This window comes from Triticum dicoccoides, chromosome 7B (assembly GCF_002162155.2).
Source record: "Triticum dicoccoides isolate Atlit2015 ecotype Zavitan chromosome 7B, WEW_v2.0, whole genome shotgun sequence".
NCBI lineage: Eukaryota > Viridiplantae > Streptophyta > Magnoliopsida > Poales > Poaceae > Triticum > Triticum dicoccoides.
In genome coordinates, this window is record NC_041393.1 from 463,976,939 (window position 1) to 463,988,889 (window position 11,951).

General features: G+C 47.4%; 1 protein-coding gene across 1 annotated transcript; it reads right to left on the reverse strand.

Moving 5' to 3' along the window:
• Positions 1-9,150: 9,150 nt before the first annotated feature.
• On the reverse strand, positions 9,151-11,951 carry LOC119339871 (protein BUNDLE SHEATH DEFECTIVE 2, chloroplastic-like). The gene is made up of 4 exons (XM_037611774.1): positions 11,687-11,951; positions 11,312-11,399; positions 9,474-9,570; positions 9,151-9,379 (listed from the first exon to the last, which is right to left on the reverse strand). The coding sequence occupies exons 1-4, from the start codon at positions 11,813-11,815 to the stop codon at positions 9,292-9,294; spliced, it is 402 nt and encodes a 133-aa protein (XP_037467671.1). The 5' UTR covers positions 11,816-11,951; the 3' UTR covers positions 9,151-9,291.

The following is an 11,951-nucleotide window of genomic DNA, read 5'->3' on the forward strand; positions in this document are numbered from 1 at the left end:
ATACGATGTCCCGGACACCTGGCCCCTGGCAGTAGCAACTCCATCCCCCGCGCCCTTTTCCGCCTAGTTTTGCCAAATTTAGCCGGGTGCCCACGCATACTTCTGCATACCACCACCGCTTTCCGCAAGCACCACCACCACTCACCACTACCTCCTATGACGATTTTGACTCGTTTTGGTCTTTGAGATTTTTGGTTGTGGTTCCCGTGTCCTATTGTGTTTCAGCTATATAGGTACGGTTCGACGTCAACATCACCACCGCTCATCTTCGCAAAGGACTCATCATCGCCAAGGACGGTAACCTCGACGACATCTTTGTCATACCTTGCAATTGCATTGATAACCACATAGCCTTACTTTTGCGTTGCTTACCCATCGAGACTAGCCATTGAGTATTGCCGGCAACGTGACTTGTGCACATTAGTGATCATACTCCATAGCATACATACCATACCATAGTGGTGCATATCTTGGCATCATATTTTGTGTCACAAAGTTGTCATCGCATACACAATTTCTATCTTGGTTCATGAAGTTTTGCATGAGAAAAGAGCTCAAAAGTAAAAGAGCCAACCAAGCTTTTAAGCAAAGAGGGAAAGATAAGCAAAGAATCTTATAACCAAGAACCATAGCATCATACTACATTAAGATTGTCATATCCGATCATCTTGGATCATATCACCGAAATACCATACATATAGCATACTTGGGATAGACGTCGTTGCATTTTTGCCTAGTAGGTTGTGCACAAGTTCCGTATCCGCCTATTGTGCAATCGTGCTAGCGTCTCTCTTGTATTGTGCAACAAGAGCATTTTCGTGGATTCCACATTTTGGCTCATTTTTTGTTTGCACAATCCCACTTATCTATTTGCGTCTGTGTTTCCGTGTACATCTACTTTCTTGGTCTACTTGTTGCATTTGCAAATTTGTGAATCTTTTCCAACATTATTGACGCTCACTTACAATTGCATCAAATTTTGTGCCACCATCCTAACCAAGCTCCACCATAAGCTTTTACTTGTGTAGGTGTGAGAACCGACAAGAATTGGTACCAATAGTGCTATTTCATTGTCCGCATTTGAGTGAACTTGATTCATCGTCAACATCGGTCAGGTACATTTGGTATAAGTTCTTCTTCTTCTCCTACTCACATTTTTGCTTGGAATGATGGATAGGCCAAGTACTTCTACCAACCCACTCTTCATCGAGCAAGACGACGGCATGTCATCATTCGTCACCAAGAGCCACCTCTTTGGTGCACAACGAGCGTTGCATCAAGAGCAACAAGCAATGACCGACCGCATCGACAATCTCACCACCGACTTGCGACTCTCCGAGCAACGTACAAAGGACTACTTCGACAACAAGCTCGACGCTCACAAACAAGAGAACGATGCAAGAATGGACGAGATCCGCGCCTTGTTGGTGAACTGCCCTCCTTCAACTTATTCATACTCAAGACGGAGCCGCTCAAGTCGACACTCCGACGACACCTTCTTCGGCTCAAGTACACCGACATGGAACACTCTTCGACGAGCCGCACGTCAAGACCGTCATGCATCTCGCAATCCTCTACACGACAAGCATTCGCAAGAGCAAGTCGATGAGAAAGTACTTCGTCCTCAACCACACCAAGTTGCTTTTGCACAAGCTCAAGAACGACAACGACAACGTCGCCAAGAGGAAGAACGAGCGCGTCTACATCAAGAGGAATAAGACGCCGAGGCTCAACGTCTTCAACAACAACAACGTGAAGCACAAGCTCTTGAGGTGCAACGTGCCCTTCAAGAATCAACTCGAGCCATCGCCAACCGCAATCACGATCGGCGCAATCAAGAGGAAGCACTTTGGTAAGAAATCCAAGAGCGGAACTACCAACCGCGAGTGCAACGTTAAGTTCCTCAAGCTCCTCCACAAGCTCGACAAGTTCCACCTCAACCTCAAGTTCAACAAGAGAAAGATGATCATGGACTTCCTCCACGCAAAGAGCAACATGAGGTTGATTATCCTCCACGTCAAGGGCGTCATCATCACCATCGACCACAACACAATGAAGAGCAACACTATGGCAAGCTAAAGTTTACCATGCCCAAGTTCATTGGAAGCAATGATCCCAAAGAATACCTCTCATGGCATTGAAGGTCGACAAAATCTTTCGTTTGCACAACTATGAGGAAGAGAATAAGATCGCTATGGCATCACTTGAGTTCCAAGACTATGTGCCCATATGGTGGGAACAAGTCCTTGAGCGCCGAGAAGCAAGAGGTGAACCACCAATCACCACTTGGGCTCAAATGAAGGATGTCATGCGAGCACGTTTTGTGCCCACCTACTACAACCGCGATCTCTTCAAGAAGATCCAACTCCTCAAGCAAGGAACAAAGAGTGTTGAATAATACTACAAGGAAATGAAGATAGCCATGATTCGAGCCAATGTCACGGAAGATGATGAGCAAACTATGGCACGTTTCTTGAATGGACACAATCATCCCATCAAGAAGATTGCCGACTTCCAACCCTACTCCAACCTCATTGAGCTCGTGCATCAAGCTACCAAAGCCGAACATCAAGTGCAAGATGACTTCAAGTACGCCAAGTACTCATCCAAGACCTACGGCTTCTCCAACACCCAAGCTTCAACGACTCCTCCAACTTCTACCTCAACCAAGCCATCTACAAGCAACGACGACAAGTCAAGTTACAAGAAAACTTCGACAAGCTCAAGTCGTCTTCCTCCTACTACAAGCACCTTCAAGCTGCGCTCTTCATCATCTACTCCGACCGATGAGACCGTCAAGACAAGCTCCTTCAAGTGTTTCACTTGCGGTGGACGAGGCCACAAGTCCTTCCAATGCACAAACAAGCGCGCCATGATCCTCAACAATGATGGAACCTATGACTCCATGAGTGAAGAGGAGATGGAAGCCCTTGAGCAAGTGTCCATGCACCGGCGCGTGAACGAAGATGAAGATGATCAAGTCTTTTGTGATGAGGATTCGAGCCCCGCTCTCGTTGTCTCCAAAGTCTTGACTCTTCAACATCAACAAGAAGAGGACCAAAGATGCCACATACTCCACACAAAGGTCGGCATCAATGGAAGATCCGTCAAGGTCATCATCGATGGAGGTAGTTGTCACAACTTGGCAAGTGAAGAACTATGCTCCAAGCTACAATTTGTCAAGATGAAGCACCCGCACCCATACAAAGTCCAATGGCTAAGCGATTCCGGCACTATACGAGTTGAGCATAAGGTCCAAGTCTCCTTCAAAATTGGTGCATATGAGGACACTTTGGAGTGTGATGTCGTCCCGATGTCCGTTTGCCACCTCCTTCTTGGTCGACCATGGCAATTCAACAGCGGCGTCATTCACAATGGGCGTACCAATCACTATAGCTTCAAGATGAAAGGGAAGGAATATGTGCTACGACCTATGTCTCCTAGTCAAGTGATAGCCGACAAGCAAGCCACCCATCATGGAGAGAAGAGTGAGAAAGTGATCCACCCAAAGGAGAGTGAGAGCCACAAGCCAAACTTGAGCGCCTCTTTGCCTAGAGAGAAAAACCTAGTCCTTTTGCCACCAAATGTGAGATGAGAGAAGTGTGTGAGAACCCATCGAGTGTTATGCACTTTGTCCTTGTGTGCAAGGATGGGGAACCAAAAACTAACACCTTTCATGATCTACCTTTAGTGTTATCTTCTCTTTTGCAGGAATTCCAAGATGTTTTCCCCGATGAGCTACCTCCGGGACTACCTCCTCTACGAGGCATTGAGCATCGAATCGACCTCATCCCCGGAGCACCCCTACCAAACAAAGCTCCATACCGCGTCAACCCCGAAGAAACTAAGGAGATCCAACGGCAAGTACAACAACTAATCAACAACGGCCATGTATGTGAAAGCTTAAGCCCTTGTGACGTTCCCGTTATACTTGTGCCCAAGCAAGCTGGTAGTTTTCGCATGTGCTCCGATTGTAGACCCATCAATGCTATTACCGTTCGTTATAGGCATCCCATTCCTCGCTTAGATGATATGCTTGATGAACTTAGCGGTGCCACTATTTTCTCAAAAATTGATCTTAAAAGTGGTTTTTATCAAATCCGTATACAAGAAGGTGATGAATGGAAAACCGCTTTCAAAACCAAATTTGGCTTGTACGAGTGGCTGGTTATGCCTATGGGTTTATCGGAAGCTCCTGGAACTTTCATGTGTCTTATGCATTTTGTGCTTCGGCCTTATATTGGAGTGATTATTGTGGTTTACTTTGATGATATTCTTGTGTTTAGCAAATCCATGAAAGAGCATTTAAAGCATGTTAGGGATGTTTTGCAAACGCTTCGCAAGGAACGTCTTTATGCCAACATGAAAAAGTGCACATTTGGAGTTGACAAGTTGGTTTTCTTTGGTTTCGTTGTCTCTTCCAAGGGTGTCCATGTTGATGAATCAAAAATTGAAGCAATTAAAACTTGGCCCCAACCCACCAATTTGCAACAAGTGCGTAGCTTTCTTGGCCTTGCGGGTTTTTATCGTCGCTTTGTGAAAGACTTTAGCACTATTGCCGCTCCTTTGCATGCCTTGAGTACGAAGAATGCTCCTTTTGTTTGGGGATCTTTGCAATCTGCCGCTTTTGATGAGCTCAAGTCTTTGCTTACTCATGCTCCGATTCTCGATTTGCCCAACTTTGACAAAACTTTTGAGGTTCATTGCGATGCAAGTGGTACCGGAATTGGCGGAGTTTTGATGCAAGAAAAATGAGCCATTGCATACTTTAGTGAAAAACTCTCTGGTGCTCAACTTAACTATCCCATTTATGACAAAGAATTGTATGCTTTAGTGCATGTGCTACATGTTTGGGAACATTATCTTAGACCTCATGAGTTTGTCATCCATACCGATCCTGAAATGCTTAAGTACTTAAAAGGCCAAACTAAATTAAACAAGCGTCATGCCAAATGGAGTGAATTCATTGAATCTTTCCCCTATGTGATCAAGTACATTAAGGGTAAGGAAAATGTAGTTGCGGATGCACTTTCACGCATATGCACTCTTGTCACTAAACTTGAGTTGAATGTTATTGGCTTTGAGCACAATTAAAGACTTGTATGCTGACGATCCATCTTTTGCTACTCCTTATGCTAAGTGTTTGATGCATACATCTTGGGAACAATATTACATCAAAGATGATTATCTTATGAGAGCTAACAAACTTTGCATTCCCAAGTCTTCTCTTTGTTTGCTCCTTTTTCAAGAGGCTCATGGAGGCGGACTCATGGGACACTTTGCACGCAACAAGACATTCGCCACGCTCTCCAAGAACTACTTTTGGCCCAAGATGTTCCGCGACGTCTCACGCTTCACCAACCGATGCTCTACATGTCGCAAAGCTAAGTCTAAAGCTCAATCCCATGGTCTTTACATGCCTCTTCCTATTCCTTATCAACCTTGGGAAGACATTAGCATGGATTTTGTACTTGGTTTGCCTAGAACTCAAAATGGAAAGGATTCTGTGTTTGTTGTTGTGGGCCGATTTTCTAAGATGGCACAATTCATTCCTTGCAACAAGATAGACGATGCTTCACACGTTGCAAATCTCTTTTGTAGGGAAATCTTGCGACTCCATGGAGTACCAAAGACAATCATCTCCGATCGTGACGTCAAGTTCTTGAGTTACTTCTGGAAGACGCTCTGCGCCAAGCTCGGAATCAAGCTCTTGTTCTCGTCGGCATGCCATCCTCAAACCGACGGCCAAACGGAGGTGACGAACCGTACGCTCTCCACTCTACTTCGTGTGTTGATCAAGAAGAACATCAAGGAGTGGGAGGAGTGTCTACCCATCGCCGAGTACGCCTACAACCGTGCAAGACATTTGACGACCGGCAAGTCCCCCTTCGAGGTCGTCTACGGCTTCAACCCATTGTCCCCATTGGACATTCTACCTCTTCCACTACAAGAATGCACCAACATGGATGCGAGTGCACGAGCAAGCTACATCAAGAATACGCATGAGGATACAAGGCACACCATCGAGCGCCAAGTACAACGACTCGCGACCAAGCTCAACATCAACAAGCAACCCATGATATTCAACATTGGAGATCTCGTGTGGCTACACCTTCGCAAGGACCGCTTCCCCAACGAACGCAAGTCCAAACTTCTACCTCGAGCCGATGGACCCTTCAAGGTGCTAGCACACTACAACAACAACGCTTACAAGATCGATCTCCCACGCGACATCTTCAACGTCACCGATCTCTCCCCGTACCATGGTGATGAGGATTTAGATCTGAGGTCAGATCTTTCCCAAGGGAGGGGAGATGATGCGGAGCATCCTTTGGTCATCCTTATGGATCTACCATCATCTCACCAAGCACTAAGAGGACCCATGACAAGAGCACGAGCAAGAGCTCTCGAGGCCGAGGTGACTTCTCTCCTTAGTGATATCTCATATGATCCTCAGGAGACATGGCTACTACCTAAGTCCGGAATGTTGTGCATGATTAGGTACCAAGAGGACCCTCCCGAGGATGCACATGAAGATGGTCAAGCCACAAAGTCCATGGAAGAAGAGAACCAACGGAAGAAGGCAAGGACAGCTTCCAGGCACCGGACATCCGGCCATGGCCCCGGACATCCGGCCCCTGGAGATCTACCCCTCAGCCACGGGTATGCAGCAGAAGCTACAGGGCCCGGACATCCGACGTCCAGCCCGGACATCCGGCCCTCCACACCGGAAATCTGGCCACCAGCCCGGACATCCGGACACGCCGTCCAGGGAGCACAGAAAGCTGCCCCGACAGCCCGGACATTCGGCCGTCACCCCGGACATCCGGCTCCTCCCGAAGCCCCGGACATCCGGCCCCGTCCATCCAGAGAGCAGCAAGGCCAACTCCACCAGCCCGGACATCCGGCCCGACAGCCCGGACATCCGGCCCCTCGTGAGCGCCCGAACATCCGGCCCCCTCCTGCCTGCGTGCAGCGCATCCGGGCCGAAGCCCATGTATCCCTTCGTCCCTTAGACTATATATACTCCATCTCCACCTACATTTTAGGGTTAGCATTGGTTTAGCTCATTTGAGATAGAGCATTGCTCATCTGTACGGATCTACTCCTCGTGAGGGACCGCACCTCTTCGGAGAAGATCCACCCGGATTCAAGACCTCCATTCGGAGAAGACAATCAAGACCTCCTCACGAAGAAGAACGGTTACCCTTGTATCGTCCCTTGTTGACTTTGGATCTCGTGTTACTTTGTGCCTCGATGATCTAGCACTTGTGTGATCATATTCGTGTCGGTTGAATGTTTTCTCTTGTGTTCCCTCGTGATTTCCCTCGTTTCCTTCCGCGCGTTCTTCGTGTTCCTCGTATGGATCCTCTCCAAAAGTAAAAGATCGGCCCCTAGGGTTCCGCCCTACATCAGTGTGGCTCATAGGAGCCGCACCAGAGCGAGACGAAATTAACAAGAAAATTGTTTAAAAATTAATAGCAAAAAGATGGGAAAAACATTAAATGTTGTACGATCATCAAGTTCCAATTCAAAGATCAACAACGGAAAATCGAATTTTGATATCCGGCCACATAAGCCGTAGTGGAGATAACCCACTGTGCAAGGGCGGGCCAACAATGGAAATTGTTCATATAATTATTATTTATTCAATTTTCATTTCAAGGTGGGCCCTGGCACCCGGGCACCCCTTGCTCTGCCACTGCACGTAAGCCTCTGAAGACCAAGTATTTTTTTTTAGAAAAGGAGAATGACCCCGGCCACTGCATCTGGGCGATGCATACAACCACTTTATTAATTATTCTCACAAGACCTTACAAAATCAATACAACAGTAAGACTAAAGCCGCCATCTAAGCAACAAATTGTCGCTACACCTATTTGATGAAGGGGCGCAGATAGCCTGAGCCTAATACCAAACCGACATCACAGCCAAGCCTCATCTAAGACTTAAGACCCCAACCTAGCCACCTGCCGGGTCTGAGGCACACACTGGTCCGGCGTGCTCTCAGAGGCCGCCATCGCTTCATCTTCAGAACTGTACTGATGCATCAACCTTGCTTGGTCCTGCTATCGTCGACGCCACCACGGCGCCCAACAGCACCTCCTCCCTGCGCGCAAACAGCTGAACGCGTCGCGCTCGCCATTGATACACCTCAACGCCATGCTGCCAAGTATCACCAGCCGACACAGCTTGAAGTCCTTGGAGGATCTGTCGTGCGTAGCACCTACCGACCAGGCATGACCAAGCGTAGCACCTGTCGGTCAAGCATGACTTGACATCTCCACCGAAGCTCCGTGCAAGACGAAGCCGCTCCACCTCCTGCCTCTGACTTCTAGTGCTGCTCCACAAACGATGCTCCCAAGAGAGAAACGACACCGCAGTGTCACCATCGTCCAATCTGGAACACCATATCCTAGGGTTTCCCCCGAAGCAGCACGAGTGGGTCGACAGTAGTTACACGGCGATGCCTTCATCAAGGTAAGGGCGCAGAACGCCGCCATCGCCTGCCATCGGCTCGGTTTTCACCGGCAACCATGTCTCCCCAACTCGCGGCCGGGACTAGATGATGGATCTCGAGATCCGATCACCAAGCCTCTGGCCGGCCACCGCCGACGAAGAAGATGACCACCACCACTGGCTACACCGGACAGAACAGATCTGCCATGGGTGCCGCCAAGCAGTCCACCAGGCCCTCGACGCCGCCGCCGATCTAAAGCCAGATGACATGCCGCCGAAGACCGCATCGCGCCGCCGCCCGATCCAGGCCAGCTGCCGCAGCAGCCGCCGTGGCCCGAGGCAGGGCCGACCGTCGCCGCCGTCGTAGCCAACGTTGTCGCTTCTAGATCGGCCGCACCTCCATGCATGTTGGGGTCCCACCACCCCTGAGACGCGGGAGGGAGGAAGAGCCCCCGCCACCGCCGTCGGCCTCCGGGCGCAAGTCAGCAGTGGCGGGAGGACGGGAGGAGGATGGGCTAGGCCCCGGCGGCGGCTAGGGTTGGGGAGCCCAAGTCACCCGAGCAGGGGGAAGACCAAGTTTAATGCCATTAAATTTCGTTTGCACAACACAAATCGTGGGTTTCCAAGGTGGGTTTGATCGTCAGATATGAATATTTTCTGCGAGGAGCCTTAGTGACATACTTTGTCACAAATAAAAAAATATACAATTATTAAATGCAATAAATGTTCTAAGGGACACATTCCTTGGAGGGGATATAAGTAAAAATGTTACAGATCTCCCAAAATTTGTCAAACACAACATAAGCAAAAAAAAATAACAACATAAGCATTTCATTCGGAAGTGTCATCGGCAGTGCTCATAAATCCACCCAAGAAGCCAGCGCCATTGCAGCTCCCACATAGAATTTCACGCTTTCCTCTGCCATGTTTTAAATGAACCGACAGAAAACATTGAAAAGTTAGATAATTTAATCCTAATAGAGTATTGTCAGTTAGAACAAGACTTATTTTACCTGCAAAGCCAGCATAATCCTCCAGCTTTGAATCGGCCACCGAAATGGTCTTCCAAATTCTCCCCACCTCCCTTGCATTGGGTGCATGCGATTGCGCCTGCCATTTGCCATAAGATTGTTACAACCGATTGGAATGAGCTCCCGTGGCATCGATGCACAGAAAACTGATCACGAGAAGAACTCCACCAAAATGCAATGAAGACTCTCAGATCCACTTGAAACATTGTTACACACTGATCGATACGGCATTCAATTTGCACCAAGACCGAACTAATCTTGCATAGCTGAGCTTTAAACATGCTAAAAGTGCAGGGAGACATAAATTGCTTCAGAATAGATACATTTTTCCAAGAAGTGGTGTACTAAAGTAAAATCCACATTATTGCACTTCCAAGGTTTAACAAGTCGGTTCAGAGAATGATCAAATCATCAAACAACTCACACGTATACTGTATGCATTGGTTGGTAAAATATACTCCCACTGTAAAGAAATATAAGACCTTTTAGATCACTAGAATTAAGCCATTGTAGTACATAGCTATAATAAGTGCTCAGGTAAAATATGGTACTACAAAATTCTCGCTTCAGAAGCATGGAACTGGGTCACAGAGCACAAAGATTGCTTGCTAACCACAGTTCACATATCCATTGGTAAAAGAGTTTAATTTTGTGAGGAAAACAGATTAAAGAGTGATAATAAAAGATTTTCGAGTGTCGTGAGAACACCATATATCAAACATATGATCACTCTTTATATAACAACGGAGGAAAACCCAACAGTGAAAGGGTCCAAACCCTACCACTTCGGTTTCAGCACTCACTTGTGGAACAAGGAGCTTCATGGAGTTGTTGTTTTTTTGAGCCAAACCTGTGAGAATTTCTTCTCACAGCATATTCTTATAGATTTTGTGGTTTACGCAAACAGTACAATAAAACGAAACAGAAGAAAGCAAAGAAAATACAGCAGTGTCAAGAGGCACAAGGAGTACCCATTGCCGTCTAGTGTGTGTACTATCTAAAGGCTTGAGCCGAGTCAGTGAACTGGCTATATTTTTTCTTCTTTGCCTTGTGAACCACCCAATTCAGCTCCTCTTTGAATTTCTTCCCGCAAGAATACAGGATTGGCTCAAGCCCTGTGAAGATGAAGTGATTCCTGGTGTTCCAAATGGCCCAGGAGATCAGAATAACAATCTCTAAGAACAGAAAAAAAGACACCTGAAGATGATTTTTAAGCTGACTGAGCTGCTCTTGGATGGTGCCAGCCATGCACCGGCATCCAAGTTGGGCATAAGTGTCTCCAGCAGACTTGAGCAACATGGCAGTGGAAGAACAGGTGATCTCTAGTTTCAAGCACCCTTATACCAGACATGACACGAGTGTAATTAGGGATGAAGAAATGTTTTTCTCTGAAGTTAGTAACTCTCTGGTGTTCAACCTATTGTGTATGAGAAGCCAGTAAAAGATTTTGTGTCTGAGTGGGCAACAAGCACTCCAAAGCCGCTTACTTAATAGCAGGAATAACCTGCACATCTCCCAAAATGAACTGGTATGCCTTAGAGACCTTGTATGACAGAGCACCAGTTGGAAACTGCCACACATCCTATGCGTTGAGCTATTTGAACGAGTACTCGACACTAGAGATCTTGTACCCTATGCATCCACATTTCGACATAAACTATCCCACCGAATCGAAATTAGTAGTTTAGTGCTACTAATCTTATCACCATTTCAAATATTTCTTACCATACATACTGGTTGTTCCAGATTGCTTTATATGATAGTTATGGGTTGGGTACCTTGTAGTTTAAACTTTAAACAGAAGAAGACGGCTGGCTTACCGTTCCCTTCGCAGGCAGTGCAAACAAGACTGTATGCCTTCTTTTTGGTAGCTTCGGGCTTCTTTTCGTCCTGGTCCTTTGCTGCTGCCTGTGTGGATGGAAAGATTTCAGAATTGAGGTACAATGTTACCATGGAGTAAATTACTGATTCTTTGCGTGGTATTGGTATAGCTCTACAGACTAGGCATGTTAATCATGGAGTAAACTACTAGTACAACGTAGCTGCAAGAAACAACAGAGGCACCGCACCACAAGTCTAGGTGGAACTCATGGTTATGCACCCCCAGTTCAACGGACAGAAAAGTAATTCAAGAATACCGGTAGCCAGTAGCAGCATAGGGAGGGAGGAGAGACGGGAAAGGCGGTGCTACAGACCTTGGCCTTGAGGGAATGGAGCCTGGAGCAGCGAGAGATGGGGCGGAGGAAGAGAACGGGAGGAGGCGAGGTTCTAAGGGCGGCCGGAGGGGAGGTAACGGTGGCCGTGAGGCCGGAGGTGGCCGCCATTCGAGAACGGCGTGTGCGAGGGAGGGAGCTGAGAGTTTGGAGAGTCGAGATGGGCGGCCAACAAGATAGAGGAGACGAGGCCAATCCACCGCGATAAGGGAGGTGCAGGAGCAAACGGATGGTTGATGATGGGCAC